Raw genomic sequence first — 16599 nt, 5'->3', positions numbered from 1 at the left:
AGGACATCTCAGGCTCATAGCATTCAGATAAATGAAGAATTTTGTTAAATCAGTTAAAAGAAAATTAACTATTTCTTAAATAGCTAATTTTTAATAATGTAAAATGCAGTTTTGTTTTATTGTAATGTTATAAATTAAATGCATAAAACTCAGAAAATGAAAGTTAAGGTTCTCCTAGTGTCAAACTCACCCACACTGCACAAATATTTTGACTGCTGTGTCTGTAATTTAGGTGAATTAATGCAGTATTGCCAACTTCAAGAGATCAAAACTCATGAGACAGACACACAGAAATCATGAGATTGGCTCAAAAAATCCTGAGTTTTTAAAAGAAGATTACATTGTGTTTTTTAGGTCTGTCCTTTGAGTTTTGAATTTCCCCTGCCATTTGCGCACATGCATGAATGCATTTTCTCTTCAAGACCTTTTCCACTCAGTTTATCCAAAACATCTTGTTCAGCTCTGGGAGAACACTTTATCCAGTTCTCTGAGGTCCAAAAAACTTAGTTTGACTCCAGATTTCCTCAGTCAGGTTCCTTTATTTGGCGTACAGCAAAGCTACACTGAGTTGATCAGAGTCAAGCGTACAGGATGGATATAGGGTGTACCACGCATTCAGTGTTACACCGAAAACCTCTTTCTTTATATACATTTACACACTACATTGCATCACACATTTTGGGATTGACTTGCTTACTGTTCAGGAACCAATCCACGTGCAGCATGCTCTGTAATACATTCTCCACATTCGAACTATTCTTTACCTTCTCTCTATATTCCCAATTTATCTTTTCCACTGTTAGCAAATGGTTTCCCGGGTGTTCTCCCTCTTACCTTAGCTGGCTCAGATATTCTGTCATCTTAGCCTACTAACCTAGTTACTGATCTTATTTAGTACATTCTGTTTTCAGCCTAATGATGTTTACCTTCCAAATTCTATCCTTCAAGAAATAAGGCCTCCCTTCACATATTAATTACTCATGACAGGGCAGACCTCAGCTACAGCAAGTGTGTGTAAGTAAGAGAGAGAATTAGCGTTGCCCACTCTTGCAAATGTATAGAGTAAGGTGATTTTGGCCCCTGCTGCAGGAGCTCTCACCCCACATCCACCCACCCTCCCCAGCAATTAATCCTTTCCTCCATCTCCCCATTAGTTCTGTTCCCACCAAGTTCAGCCCCCACATCAGTCCCCAGCCTCCTCAGTTCAGCCCAGCCACCACAACCCATTGCCCACCACCACCTTTACTCTTCCTAGTGTTTTCACCCTTCTCTCCCAGTCCTAGGGGCTGGGGGGGCTGTAGCAGGGTTCCATCTTCCCCGTTGCAGACGAAGCACGGCAAGCTCCAGGGTTCTTTACCCCCTTCTGCCCTTCCCAGGCAGAGTGCAGTGGCAGGAGAGGGGGAAGGGGAAGAGCCAGAGCTGCCCTGAGTTGCTGGGCTCCTTGCTCCTTTCTTCTCCTCCCCTCCGGTGAGAACGGCAGGCACAATGGACCAGGAAGGAGGGAGCAGAACTGCACTGAGCTGCTGGACTCTTTGCTCCCTCCTCCATTCCTGTGAGAACGGCAAGTGGAGGGAAGAGATTCTGTCAGCTTTTGGCAGGCTGAACTTCCTGAGGGGGCTGGAGGTTATCACAAGCCAAACTCCAGCACCTTGTGAAATCCCATCATGCACCCAAAAAAAAAAAATCATGGGAGCTGGAACTACTGTTAACATTACCGAGAAAATAATTTTTTCAATATGTAAGGATCCTGTCATCAGTGGCTGCGTTTGCAACTGATCTTCTACACCACAGGTTGGTGGAGTTCATCCTATATCAAAGATTCTTCACGTGGCTAGGGAATCCTGTCACACTGAGCAAATCAGCAGCAGCCAGCAACTGATATGCCCATCAAGGCTGTTGTCCGTGCAGCCTACCAGGCATTGCCTGTTGCTCACCAGCCAATGCACCACCATACTCCTCCCTTGACCCAGATCTGCTCCCTCTCCTGATGGTAGCTCACCCTTCTTGCTCTCTTCTATGTTGCATTCTTTGTCTCCCACTCCAACTTCACATGACATGGGGTATCTATACCTCCCCACAGATCCCCCTCACCATTTGCCTTAGTCTCTAGGACACTCCTACAGTCAGGGGGGAACTTGCATCTTGTCCATCTTTGTCTGGAGTGGCTAAGCAGAAGCCACAGCTGTCTGCAGAGTGCACCAGTTGTGCTCCTACTGCAGTCCTCCTAGTGGAGTCACCCCTTCTAATTTTCTGCCCCAAATCCCCATGGCCTTCAGACCTTATCAGTGGGCACATACTTTTAAAAAAAACCTCATCCCAAAAGATATTAATACGATTACATTTACACGCACATCACAGAAAGACATGATCAGTATTTACAAAAAGCTATGAAAACTTAAATTATAATTAAGGTTGTTTATAACTCCACATATCCAGTGCTTTAAAGTAAAGAAAATTAGAAGCTAAAGTTCTTCACATCTGCATACGTAGCTATTTGAAAAACACAAAGTATATATCTTTTCAATAAGAGTTCTAAGGCATTACATAATGGGATATAATCACATAGCTATTAAATAAACAAATATTCAAATATTTTTAAGGAAAGCTGAGTGTGTGTGCGCGCGCAAATGCATACAATAAAGAAAGTAGAGGTTTAATGTCTACATCATATTTTCTGTTATTTGGTATGGTATATAAATATTAAACCATTGTGAGGCACCTTTCAAAATGACAACTTTCCTTACAAAACATTTAAAATACTCCTGTCTCTTTATTGTGTTCACATGCTCAGCCGCCCTTCTCCTGTTTCAAACTCCGTATATCTCAGAGAGCAAAGATGGCAACTTCCTGGTTCATTGTTAGTTTGCTATTACATGACAAAGATATCTTAATCAGCCCATACAATTAAAAAATAATCTTTTTTAAAACTTTGGTTAAGATAAAATAAAGCATGCCAGATTTTGTTACTTTCAGATTCTTTTAACTGGATTTTCATGCCCCAATGCACCAAAGAGTTGTTTAGAAAATGACAGTCAGCAAAAGGCTAGTTGATCTGTAGTAAGGAGGACATAGCAATAATACTTACAGGTAGTTTATGATTGAATCCTTTCATTCGAATTACCAAACCATGCTCTCCAGATACCAGTTTATATTCCAGCTGAGCAACATCAGCTTCGTATGCTGGTTCAGCAAGGTTGTGAGAAAGGATATTCACAAAAGTCTCAAAAAGTACCACACTGTATGAATGAGGAAAGTGAGGGTGGGAATTAATAAGGGAAAGTGAAAAAAAACAGCCTTAAAGCCAATAGGTTTGAGAATATACAGATAAAAAAAGTGTCCAATAGAAACAAATTATTTCACTGGGCAGCTAAAAACATTTAAAATTTAGAATGTAAAACACAGTACAAAAACATTTATTTTTCTACAGAGATTTTTTCCCCTGGGCAAAGCAAAAACCTGAAACAGGGGGTTCTGTATTTCTCTTTATTCAGCAAGCACACAAAACTACTTAGTAGTTTTTTGGGGGATTAAATTTAAAATATTTTTAGATCAAAAGAAAAACTTATTCAAATTACAAAGTATTTCAGGATAGTATAACAAGCAACTCGACTACTGCAGGATATGTGGGTTAAAACCTAACAGGTATAAATAATGGATTTTTTAAGGCAACATGACAGCTTTCAGTAAAATTTGTTTGTTGAATATTGGGGTGTTAATATAGAAAATTATGTGTTAATGCTATTTATGTAAAGGCATTTGGGAGACTCACAGTTTTATTTAGCATTGGAAGTGCTATAATGGAGAATTAATATGTACAGAATCATAGGATCCAGAGGAGGAGAACAAAAAGGTAGGTTTAGAAAACATGACCTACAAGGAAAGGGTGAAAGAATTGGGCATGTTTAGTTCAGAGAAGAAAAGGATGAAGAGGACATGATAACAGATTTCAAATATGTAAAAGATTGTTATAAAAGTGATGGTGACCAATTGTTTTCCATGTCCACCGAGGGTAAGAGAAGTAGTAATTGGCTCAGTTTTCAGCAAGGAAGATTTCGGCTGGATATTAGGAATAGCATTGTAACCATAAGAATAGTTAAATCCTGGAATAAATTACCATGGGAGGTTGTGGAATCCCCATCATTGGAGGTTTTATGAACAGATTAGACAAACATCTGTCAGGTATGATCTAGGTATACTTAATCCTGCCTCAGCACCAAGGATGGACAAGATGACCTCTTGAGGTCCCTTCCAGCCCTACATTTCTGTGATTTCTATGATCCTGAAGTTTGTTTCATTCAAAGGAAGGTCTATGAGGTTTTTTTTTCACTGCAGAGGAATTTTAACTGCTAATACTATACTACAATTATAGTTGTATCTTGTTCTGTAAGACAGATAAGAGAAAGATAAAACGTTACCTCTTTGCAGACTGCTGTATCAGTGGGGAGATCAGATGGAAACATATGTAAGCTGAAATTTGAAAAAGGTTGATATGAGCAACTGTAGAAACAATGGCAGCTTCAAACATGTAAGTATTTCTTTCTCCAAACCATTTCTTATCTCCAGTTAATTTTCTATGAACTACATATAAATGGTTATTCAGAGATGGTATTTTTATCTGTATTAAGTTATCACCATACAAATTTTAGCCCTCCAGCACTTACTCAATATAATCTTTTTAACTGAAGATTAAAACAAAAGCATAAAGTTGTATTTCACCTTGCAAAATATTGCTTTATAATACAGGATACTTAAGGAACACACATTTTTAGTGACAACAGCTATAGTTCTTATACAGGATAAAATTACTCAGGGCAAGTACTGTATCTTTGTATGTTTGCTTACATAAATTAATTTTACACTTTTCTTTCTAAAACAACCTAAAGGTGCTGTACAACAAAAAAACCTATAATTATACATACTCTACTTTAAAAAGTTTCTCACTAAAAATTAAAATGAGTCATGTTTCTGAGCAGAACAGCAAAAATGGAAACAGTTTTCATGTTTATTGGCTCTCAATGATTCCAGATCACATTTCCTCAGTTTACAGGGGGAAAAGAGAAGTTGGTTTGGTTTCGGTTTTTTAAAACTACAAGATTAACTCAAGGTTAGTTCTTTCCCTCTCAGGCACTGTCACCTGTAATATACTTTTGGTGCCAAATTCTATCCTCAGTTACTCCATTAGAAGAAGCAACACCTGCCAAGCAATTATTAAACAGTGGTATCAGAGATACTGCAGATTCTCCTGTACTAATAAGAAGAAAACAATAGCATCAGCTATAATGTCACTGTATTAGAGGTACATTATTTTTAACAATCTATACTTCTATAGCTCTTACCATTCAGCATTCTCCAATCTCTTTACAAACATTAATGGGCTACACCTCACAACAATCCTGTGAGGAAGATAAATGTCATCTACATTTTATATTTGGTGAAATAAGGCCCAAACGGTCTTATATCTCAACAGATGGAGCGAAACAGTCGAACGGTACTCCTTCCAGGGCCTTCTCGCGATTGGTCCAACCCTGCAGCGAGATGAGAATCATCAATGGTGACGATCCTTTTCAGGTGGTCCCTGTTTTGGGAATAGGTTGACGCCAGCCATTGCTGCAGGGGCCACATGCGGAGCCTGGCATGGCGGACCACATATGTGCAAGCTGCCATGTGGCCTAGTAGGTGCAGTCAAGCACGACCCCAATGAATTCTGTCCTTTGAACTGGAACTAATGTGGACAACCAATAGTCCCAAGGAGCGGCATGTGACTTGTAGTACACTGACGTTGCATTGGACATGAGCCTTGGAGCTGCCTTTGACTAGCCAGCTGTCAAGGTACGGGTAAATCTGGATACCCCGACACCTGAGGTAGGCCGTGACTACCACCATGCACATGGTAAACATCCTTAGCCAGGCCAAACGGTAGGACCGCAAACTAGTAGTGGGCCAAACCCACCATAAAACGGAGAAAGTGGCTGAGTCCTGGGAATATCGCTACGTGAAAGCATGCGTCTTTCAGGTCGAGGGTGGCATCAGTAGCACCAGTAGCACCACTCCTGGATCCAGGGATGGGATAATGGAGGCCTGGGAGACAATGCGAAACTTTAGCTTCTTTAGGTATCTGTTGAGGTCTCACAGGTCCAGGATGGGATGCAGACCACCCTTGGCCTCAGACCCTTGGGATCAGAAAATACCGGGAATAGAAACCTCCTCCACCACCCCAGCTGTAAGAGCCCCTGGACCTCTCGTGAGAAGGGTCCCTGAAGATGGACGGGGAGGGGCATGGGTGTGTGTGTGGAAATAAATTGGAGGGTGTAGCTGTGCACCACCGTACTGAGGACCCAGTGCTCCAAAGTTATCGTTGACCATGCTGGGAGGAAAAAGGAAAGGTAGTTGCAAAAAATTGGGAAAAATCTCATCCAGAGACTAGACTGGGTGGTCACTCTCAGGCGCACTCTCAAAATGACTTTTTAGCTCCTTGCTTGGAGTGGGTCGAGCCTGACTAGGCAGAGGGTGGGGGCGAGTGGCTCATACGCTGTCTATAGTACTCGGGGTTTTTGTGCAGCAGGTCTTGCCAGGGCTGGCTCCCTTGCCCCTGAGGTAGTTGCAGTTTGAACTGCTTACGTGCTGGGCCAGGAACGTAGAGCCCCAGGGCTTTCAGGGTGGTTCGGGAGTCCTTAAGCCCATGTAATTTTTTGTCCGTCTGCTCTGCAAACAGGGCCTGGCCATCAAAGGAGAGGTCCTAAATCGACTGCTGAGCCTCAGAGGACAACCGGGAGAGGAGCAGCTGGGATGCTCGCCGCACAGAGATGGCAGACGCCATGGTGCGGACGGAGGAGTCTGCCACGTCAGACACCACTAGAAGGGCCGCCCTGGCAGCAGCTGTCCCCTCATTGAGGATCGCCTGGAATGCTTTACAGGAACCTTCCAGGAGGGCATTCTCAAACTTGGCCACGGTTTGCCACATATTAAAGTTGTAGCAGCCAAGGAGGGCCTGGTGGTTGGCCACCCTCAACTGTAAGCTAAATGAGGAATACATTTTCTGTCCAAACAAATCCAATCTCCTGGAGTCCTTATTTTTGGGGGCAGCTCCGGGTTGCCCCTGACATTTCCTGTAATTAACTGCCTTGACCACCAGGGAATTTGGGTCAGGATGGGAGTAAAGGTATTCATGCCACTTAGTTGGGACAAAGTACTTACACTCTGCTCATTTGGAAATGGGGGGCAGAGAGAAGGGTATCTTCAATACCCCTTCGTGAAGGGGAAGAGCCACCCTAGCAGGGGCTGTGGAGGAGAGGACATCGATCAGGGAGTCCGCTTGCTCTTCCAACTCCTCCACCTCCAGGCTAAGGTTGGATGTGACCCTCTTCAACAGCTCCAAGTGTGCCTTAGCGTCATCCTGAGGAACCAGGTGAGAGGGCTCCATGATGGCCTCAGCCAGTGACGAGGAGGAGGAGGCCAATACCACTGGTTCCATGGTAGCCATTGGTGGTCCAGCAGGCTGTTCCCCTTGGTCCACATGGACTTGCGTGGTCTTATCCCTTGGGGCCTCAAGCACTGGAGGGAGTTGGGTCGACAAGGCCAGCAGCCTGCCCGAGGCATCCGACACCAAGTGGGCAGGCTGGGATTGCTGGGTGAACCCTCACAGGTTCCAAGGGTACCACAGGACCGGCCACTGGGCAGGTTTTGGTACCAATGATGTAGGCAGCACCGAGGGTCTGGGAATCTGCCCCCTCGATGTGGAGCCTTGCTCCATACCAGAACCATATCCAGAGCAATTGCTACCCGGCGACCAGGATCCACTGGAACGGCAACTTCATGGCTGGTGATAATCGCAGTCGCACCTATACCTACAAGAGGACTGGTCCAAGCAGGACGTGCACCTCCATGGGGACCTTGGTGACTGCCGGCACTTGGCAGATCCACAATGGAAGACCAGCGATCCATGCCTCACGCTTTGAGACCGGTACCGGGATGAGGAGCAGGACCTGGAGGTATCATGGGCTGGGTGCCAGGGAGATCTCCCCAAATATGGTGACACCCATCTTTAGGCATTTACCCTGTACCCTGAGTTCCCAGATGTGCCCCATAATCTTAAAGTTAAGCATTTGATGTTATCATTGTAGTAGGGGAATCTGCAAGAATGGAATGGCTGTGCGGGGTTTGATCAGTTCCTTTCATCAGCTGAATGATTGTAGAACACATTGGGGAAATGACAGTAACCTGCCTAGTATGTGTTGGTTTGGTTTGTAAACTGTTCAAAGCCATCCATGTAGATCTCAGAGGTATAATCTGGCATGCTGGACTGCAGAGTCTCAAGATGACGTGTGTCCCAGCAGTTGACAAGAATCTCTTACTGTTAACTTGAGGACTTTCTTGAATCTTTGATATTGCCTTATACTCACCCATTTGTCTATATCCATCTGTTGTCTCTTCTCTTATACTTAGATTGTAAGGTTTTTGTTCTGTCATTGTACAGCACCTAGCACAATGGGATCCTGACATTGCAATGGCTCGTAGGCACTATGGTAACACAAATAGTACATAATAAAAAGTCCCAGGAAGGGTGAGGTTCCCTTGTAGGAGGAAATGTATTATCAAGTATCTTTAAGAATCTAGCAACTATAGTGTGTGAAAAAAATCGGCCTTCTCTTAACACACTGGTGGTATGCTGATACAGATGACAAGTTGACTCTCAAAGAAGAGGCAGAATCCATGAGACTTTAGATGGAGCACATCGTCTAGAATCAGAAATATCCTAGCTTGTGATGGGACCAATTGTTGACTCAATAAAAAAGAGGGAAATCCTTTCCATCTATGGGCAAAGCATTTCAAAATAGAGCTTTTCCCAGAGTGAAGCAGTGTAGTTTTCACCCTCTCTGAACATGACTGTCTGTCTGTGATGATCAGCAAATTATCCTCTGTGTTGTCAGAGGGTCTCTGTCTCTTGACTGGGATGGAGTACTTGTCCATTTCTCTGAGATAGGAGATTTTGAGACAGTGACAGAAAGAGAGGTGATTCTCTGTATAGCTCTAACAAGATTTACACACCAGTGTTGTTTGAGCCATGCTGCGGCTACCAGCCTGACTTTTGATCTGCGCTTGATTTTTTATTGCACCCTTTTGCTTTACTCCACCAGGAAGGTGTCCATTACTTTGTCTCTGCATGCCTTCTTTCATTACAGTGGGCAATACAGTATTGTCCTGAGATTCAAGTAGGTCCACTTTTGGATATGCCCACTTCCTGAAAAGCTCGGAAATCACTGAGGCTTTCGAGGACCATTTATGCTGGTTCTGAGTCCTCCTGCTAAGAGATTCTGCTTACACATGGTTTTCTCTTATCAGATGCAGAGCTATTGGATGAGAAACTAGAGATTGTCACTTTGCTCCTCAGCATATCATCAAAGCTGCTGCTTGAAGGAAGAGGAGGTGAACTGTGTTGACGAATTCTGGAGGTTTTTGTTCTTCTAATGTTGACGTCTCCTCCGGTAGGCTTGTGTGTGGTGTGATTAGAACCTCCTTTGAAAGTAGTAGGTCTAAAAAGTTGTTAATGAATCCTGTTTTGCAATTGGAAGGCTGACAGTAGGATTACTCCTGAGGGCATTCTACGCCAAAAAATTAAAAATTCTGCACCAAAAAATTAAAAATTCTGCAAAATTCTTTCTCAATAAATAAATGCAGAAGCTCCAGCATGGCAGTGGGGAGCACAGGTCGCTAGCTGCACAAAGGTGGGAGATCACATTGCAGCCTCCCCACCCCAGGGGCACAGACTCTGTGGTGAGACTGCACCCTACCCTGACACGGCACAGGGCCTGGGCCTGCCCCAGAAGCACTCTGAGGCCCTGCCTCTCTGCACCAGGTGCACCAGGTGTGGGATAGGCAGGCTCAACCAGGCAGGATCCAAGTGTCGAGGGGCTCAGTGTGGGGGGATCCAGGTGTGGAGTAAGAGGATTCCATGTGGGACAATCTGGGTACAGGTAGCTCAGTAGGGGGTCTAGATGTGGGGGGGATCTGGATGCACAGAGGCTCGTTGGGGGGGGTACAGGTGCAGGGGCAATGGAACTCTGCAGGGGCTTCCAGATGAAGGTGGTTGGGGCTCAGTGGAGGGGTCTGGGTGTCTCAGCATGGGGGCCTGGGTGCTGGGGGAGTGAAGCTTGGTGGGGTGGGAGTCTGGGTGCAGTTAGTTGGTGGTCAGTGGCATGGGAGTCTAGATGTGGGGGCTCAGGGTAGTGCAGGGGGGTGAGGCTTGTCAGGATGGGGGTTTGAGTGCACGGAGCTCAGTTTGGGGTGGTCTGGGTGCCAGGATGGGGGTCTGGAGGCAGGGAGCCTGGGTGTAGAGGGCTCCAGATGTGGGGGTTGAGGTTCAGTGGGGTGGGATTCAGATGCAGAGGGTTAGGGGGGTTCTGGGTGTACGGGGTGAGGCTTGGCAGGGGTGTCTGGGTATGGGAGGTCTGGATGCATGGGGGTTGTGTGGATGGGGGAGCAGCTCCCTGTACAGTGACCCCTTCTCTTGAAGCTGAGGAGCGATGGGGCAGGAAGCAGAGGAGGATGCTGAGCTTCCTGCAGCAGGGGGAGGTTTCTGGGGGTGGGTTTCACACAGCCCCAGCCACTCCTTGCAGGGGAAAAGGAAGTGCTGTCCTCTCCTGCCTCCAGCCGAGTTGGGTCTAGGAGCCGATCCCGGCTCAGGATAGGAGTCACTGGCTGGGGTTTCCCCAGCCCTGCAGTGATTTACCTCTCTGCTGGCTGCTCTGGGTGCCTGAAATTATGTACCTGCACAGCTAGGGAGTGATGCATGACTGCTCTTGCAACTTCCCTTTGCTTCCCTGTCCCTTCCTTCTGCAGGGAAGTAAAGAAATCTGCAGGGGATATGAATTCTTCCCACACGCAGTGGCACAGAATTGCCCCAGAAGTAGAGGATGAATGCTTCTCAGAAGAACTGGAGGGCTGGGGAAGGCCAAAGGATCTAGCTGTGGCCCTGGAGGATAAGATCTTCTCAAGCACTTTCACTCGTCTTCTCATTAAAGAGGCCCTGGGCTTCTGTAGTCAGGCCTGAGGGGCAGAACCAGGAATGTCTTTGAAGTACAAGGGAGTAGCCACAATCTAAGAAGGGGCCTAAGGCTAAGGCCTGGAGAAACAGAAGGGGTTTGTGGAACTTATATGGGTGAAATTTCTTCAGACACCACACCAGCCTGCTTGGGAGCATGGCCTCCAGTGCTGAAAGCTGTGAGTGCTGCTCTGATGATGCTGACACTGAGACTCCTGTGTCAGAGTGCCAGGTGGTTAAAAATCACAGTGCTTCTTCTTTCTCCTGTGTTGAGTATACTCAGTGCTGGAGTGCATACGTTTTTCCTTCTCTTCAGGTGGGTCTTTAGAAACATCCCCCAGGGCCAAGAAGTCAGTGCCTGGACCTGATGGGATGGGTTAGTGCCACAGTAGATGTCGCTGACCCTTTAGTAGGTTTTAGGGCCAAAGTAGATGTCCATTTAGTTGGTGCCATAAAAGCAGTCAGAGGCACCATAGCTGGCTTAGGCACAGGAGTCTTGGTAGATGCTGGCAGCTCCCCAGCCCAGACTTGGGTTGAAAAGACCTGGCATTCAAGCATTTTACTGAGGTTGGTGCTAACACAGGTGTGAATATCTGCTTCTTGGACCCTGGAGGATGACTGTCTGAGCACAGAAATAGATCCCTTCTGTCCTCTGCAGTGGTGAAGGAGGAAATGGGACAGTTAGAGGTGCACATTTCCTTATAATAACGATGACATGTGAAGTAAGAAAATGCATTTAGGAACCTGCATACTCCCCAACAGACACGGCTTGGAAACAGCATTCCACATGCTCACCATAAGGAGTTAAACACTTACAAAAGGGGGTTTATAACCGAAATGCCAACTGGCACTTAACAACAGTGATGTTCTGTGCTGCCTGGATTTTAGAAAAAAAGAGGAGCTACAAGTCCTAATTCTAAACAAATTGCCAGTACTATTTAGGTGCCACTACTATCACACAGGAAAAGCTTTGTTCTGCACATTTGGTTTAATACATCAGCGAATGGGGGTTACCTTTGGGGATTTTGAATTTATTGTCCTTCTTGTACCACACACAGCCGTGGTGTGTGCTCAGAATTCTGACTGGGTGCTCTGTGTCAGGGCAATCAGATGGCTTCAGAGCGAAGTCAGTGGCTAATATAGAAACAGAATATGTGGGTTACTATATTTCAAATCCACAACCGTTGGCACAAGTGTGCAACTTGCAAAACTGTCAACAAACTGCTCTCCTCTTTTCTATGTCACTACTGTGTATTTACTAGCACACTGACTTCTGGAACTAAAGGTCATGAATTTAGATGCCATACCAGATCTTTGGCTCATATCCAGAGCCGGCCCTGAAGTGAATAACAGATAGGCTAGTAAGTCTCAGTCAAGAGATAAGTTCTTCATTCTTTTTACTTCTGATAACAGATCCAGTTGCTATAAGAGTCTGTTATTTTTCCCAAAAGAACAGGGATAACCAAACAACACGGCCTCTCTCAATAAAGCAGATTCTCAGGTCTATAGCTGTATGCAAGCTACTCATGAGTGCATCATGGCTGCTCTGTTGGGCTACATGGTCCATGCACTAAGACTATCTTAAAACAGACCTTTTCAGATTAAATTTGCCCTAAAATTTAAACTTATCTAAAGTATGCTTGAATAAAAGCTCAGACAAACAAATGTTTCCATGTTTTCTCTCAGTTCCAAAAGGAACAGTTTGAAACCACACATTCATTTAAAAGAAAAAGATCAGAATGGGGAAGAGAAACATGACAGAGTCCAACCAAATACTAGTGTCTCACTCACCTATATATTTGTTTTCTTCAGGTAAGTGCAAGTCCTGATTTAATGGAAAGTCACTGGCCCATAAATCACGCCAATATTTGTCAATATCTGTGAAAAACATGAAATTAGTCTGTTAACAGCAGATAGATTTAATAGGGCAGTAGCCACTGTATCAATACCTAGTTGCTGACCCCTAGAACTAGATACCTTCCTTCTGATGTTTCTGTCTGTATGTCTATTTGCACCTTCACCCCTTCTTCTTAACACCCTTCTTAAAACTCACTTCAAGCAGGATTAGAAACAATAGGCATATTTAAAAGTAACTCAGAACAGCGTGCATTAGCATTGCAAGTTACCACATCATCATCGTCTTGACCTTCAATACATGTATTTTCATCGTCATTCATTATTTATTTGGGATGAGGAGGAAAGCTCACTACGATCCCTCTTTCTCCTTCATCAGAAGGACTCCGCCCTTCAAGCCAGATGGACTGGACTCAGCTAATGCTAAACAGAAGAGAGTTGCCAAAGCACAAAGCACCCAAGCCATTACTGACTCATAATGAAGTCAGGATCACAGTTGAGAATTCATTCTCCCACTCTCACTCCTGTGTGGTTGCACATTGCACTGTCACCTTTTTAATGGTCTCAAGGAGCACTTTAAAAGATCTCTAAACACTTCAGTGGGTCATTTTACCTTCCACACTGTACTGTGTCCCAAACCATCTCTCCTTTAGATGACATTTATTTTTACTGGCAGCAGACAACAGAACAAGGTTTGCTCTCACAGGGCGGAGCTGGTTAAGGACATCAGCAATGATCTACAAAGATAAAGGAATAATAACTCAGTTAGAATGCAACTTTAGCTACTCCTGTCCAACTGTATTTTTAAATTACTCTGAAAGTTCAGAAGACAAAGGACTACAAATGAACTCCTAAACCAAGCAATTTGTTTTCTGCACCCAAAAAGTATAAAAGTGATCCAATTAATCTAGAAAACCTGATTCAATATGCCTAAATTCCCTGTACACTCTCAATAAATAACTTGTCCAGCTCAAATATACACACTGAAAGCTATAGTGCTACTTACTTCAGGCTTGTATTCAAGCAGAAGCTGATCGCCTGTCAAAAAGTCCTCCTTACAAAATATATGTATGTTCTCACAAAGACTTTCAACATAATCAACTGGATCAGCCTGTAAAATGAATAAAATTGTGTTTCACACAACAGACAACTAAAACTTAACACTTTTTGCTGAGTACAGCTTGTGTGCTACATTGCAGAGTTTTGGTTTTGGTTATTGAGTGTAAATGCAATTCATAAACAATTATGCAACATTAGAGGGGCCTTCCTCAAGAAGATACAATGAAAAAATGGTCCCTTCTGTCTATCTATCTAGTGATTAAGTACAGAGAAATAATAAGGTTTGATGTACTTTTACAAAAACAAACAGAATAACCATATTATCCTCGCTAGAATTATGGTCTTCTCTATATCATTGGTTGGAACACACATATGCCTCATATTCACAGATGGCAGCTGTCCGTGTTGTTGATGGGCTTTGCGGTTTTTTTGGTTGTTTTATTAAAGTGGCTACAGCTTACATGTGACTAATGCAGTGAAGTCTACAATAGTTTCTTACCAGTGCAGAGGGGAATCCAGAAAATATCATTACTGCTGCACTAATTCAATTATTTAGCCTAACTCCATCCCACTATTCAGACTGGCCTTACTTTCTGAAGTTACTTATAAGCATTGCTCTCAAAAATAGTATTGAGGAAACCCAGAATGCACTGGTGCAGCCATGGTAGTAAAAAGTATGTAGGCATGTTGAAAGAGTTCTGTCAAATACAGTGTTGCTGCATGAATCTCCACACTATTTCAGAGACAAGCAAGATAATCAACTATTTCACACAATCCATGTCTCCACGACAGCTCCCTCACTTATGGCCTGATCCTGTGATGTGCTGAGGACATTTGCCTCCATTTAAATCCGAGGGAATTGAGTGATTAGGTCCCCTTGCATGGAGACCGTCTCTGAGCTTGTTTCTCTCACCATTATCCTTGAGAAAAGAAATGAAGGTTATTTACCTGTAAACAGAGTTCTTCAAGATAGATTCTGAATAGTCACACTCATGGGATGGGCAGGGAGATGCAACTCAGATGCTGGAACCTTCTCATAGCAGTGCCCATGCACCCCTCCTATTCTTCCCCTCTATGTGCCTGAACATTTTGAGGACAAAGCTATAAAAGGGGCACCCTTTGCCATCTCAGTTCATTCTTCTAACCTCCCCAGAGTCAGAATTCTATTAGAACTCCAACAACGGTGAGGAAGGAGTGTGAATATACAGAATTCATCTCAAAGAACTCCAGTTACAAGTAACCAACCTTCATTTCTTTGACCACCTTCTACATATTCCCACTCATAGGACAGTTTGGCAAGCTGTACCTCACAAACAAGATGGGACTCAGAGTCCTGACTGAACAGGGACTGTAGAACTGCTCTATGAAATTAAGTGTCTGATCAACTGTGACATTATCCAGGGTACAATCTGGACCGATAAACAGCTGTGTCCTGTTCTCTAATCTGGAGTGCCTTTTATACTGCTTTGCTGTGAAAGCTACCACTCCTGGTCTGCTCACACAGCCTCCAGCTTGTAAGTTACTCCCAGTTAAATTGTATGAGTGTGATAGCCAGCCTCTCTTGAATTACACTGCAGAATAATAGCAGCAAATTCCCAGCCCCAAACTTTCTCCAGAAATGTAAGTCTTTTACTGCGTAGCTCTCTCCTGGAAAATACAAGCTCATATAAAGTCTGTCATTTTATTAATAGAAAATTATATGCACAAATCCTGCTATCCCAAATGGAGTTTCCCAAATGCCTCAAACCAAACATAAAACAAGTTTATTAACTACAAAAGAATAGATTTTGAGTGAATACAAGTAACAAGGATATAAGATGACAAAGAGTCCTGTGGCACCTTATAGAGTAACAGAGGTATTGGAGCATAAGCTTTCATGGGTGAATACCCACTTCGTCAGATGCATGTAGTGGAAATGCTTCAATACGTCTGTTAGTCTATAAGGTGCCACAGGACTCTTTGTCGCTTTTTACAGATCCAGACTAGCATGGCTACATCTCTGATACTTGATAGCATGCAAGGGTATAAGAGTCAGAACAGATTACAAGAAAAATAAAAATAAAAAGTATCTAATGCCTAACTTAACAACTGAAGTAAATTCAAAGCAAAGTCTCTCTCACCACATTTCAGCAGTCTTACTGGATGAATCTCCTTCAGTCAGGATCCCTCCCCCAGTCTAATGCTGCTTCAGGTCTTGTGAATGCCGTGAGTAAAGAGGAAGTGATCATTTGGGGTGTCTACTCTCCCTTCTTATAGTTCTTTCTCTTCTTGGAGAAGCATTTCCAGCTGAGGTTCATGAATTGCATTAGCACTAAACTGAGGTCCCAAGATGGTATTGGGTCTTTTATAGGCAGTTGCATATTGGCAAGTCCCTTCATAAATTCCTTAACTTTGTTTTGTGCCAAGATAGATTTATTAACTGTTAATGCTCAATGGACTATAGTTGCTACATATCCTTTAAAGGAGGAAATGGAAAGACCTGGAAGACTTGAATGAATCAAGTATTCAATAATATAATGTACTAGTGTGCCAGTGTTGATCAATATGTTTTTCTCTTATTCACTTCACAAATCTAGTCCACCTGTGACTGCTGCTTGTTTTCTAATGTTAATCAATATTTTCTGCACTTCTAAAGAGCAAGATTTTCC

General features: G+C 43.7%; 1 protein-coding gene across 1 annotated transcript in view; it reads right to left on the bottom strand.

Annotated features, from left to right (window-relative positions):
* Window positions 1-16599, bottom strand: part of LOC116825217 (nardilysin-like) — a 104039-nt gene that overhangs the window by 24967 nt on the left and 62473 nt on the right. The window contains exons 16-21 of the mRNA XM_075067619.1: window positions 13899-14003; window positions 13506-13629; window positions 12830-12916; window positions 12053-12172; window positions 4416-4467; window positions 3086-3236 (exon numbers count right to left, since the gene is read on the bottom strand). Coding sequence (XP_074923720.1) covers window positions 3086-3236; window positions 4416-4467; window positions 12053-12172; window positions 12830-12916; window positions 13506-13629; window positions 13899-14003 — 639 coding nt within the window. The remainder of the gene's footprint in view (window positions 1-3085; window positions 3237-4415; window positions 4468-12052; window positions 12173-12829; window positions 12917-13505; window positions 13630-13898; window positions 14004-16599) is intronic.

Source organism: Chelonoidis abingdonii, chromosome 7, assembly GCF_003597395.2.
Source record: "Chelonoidis abingdonii isolate Lonesome George chromosome 7, CheloAbing_2.0, whole genome shotgun sequence".
Lineage (NCBI taxonomy): Eukaryota > Metazoa > Chordata > Testudines > Testudinidae > Chelonoidis > Chelonoidis abingdonii.
The sequence above is the reverse complement of the archived record's forward strand: the minus strand, read 5'-3'. Positions and strand labels throughout refer to the sequence as shown.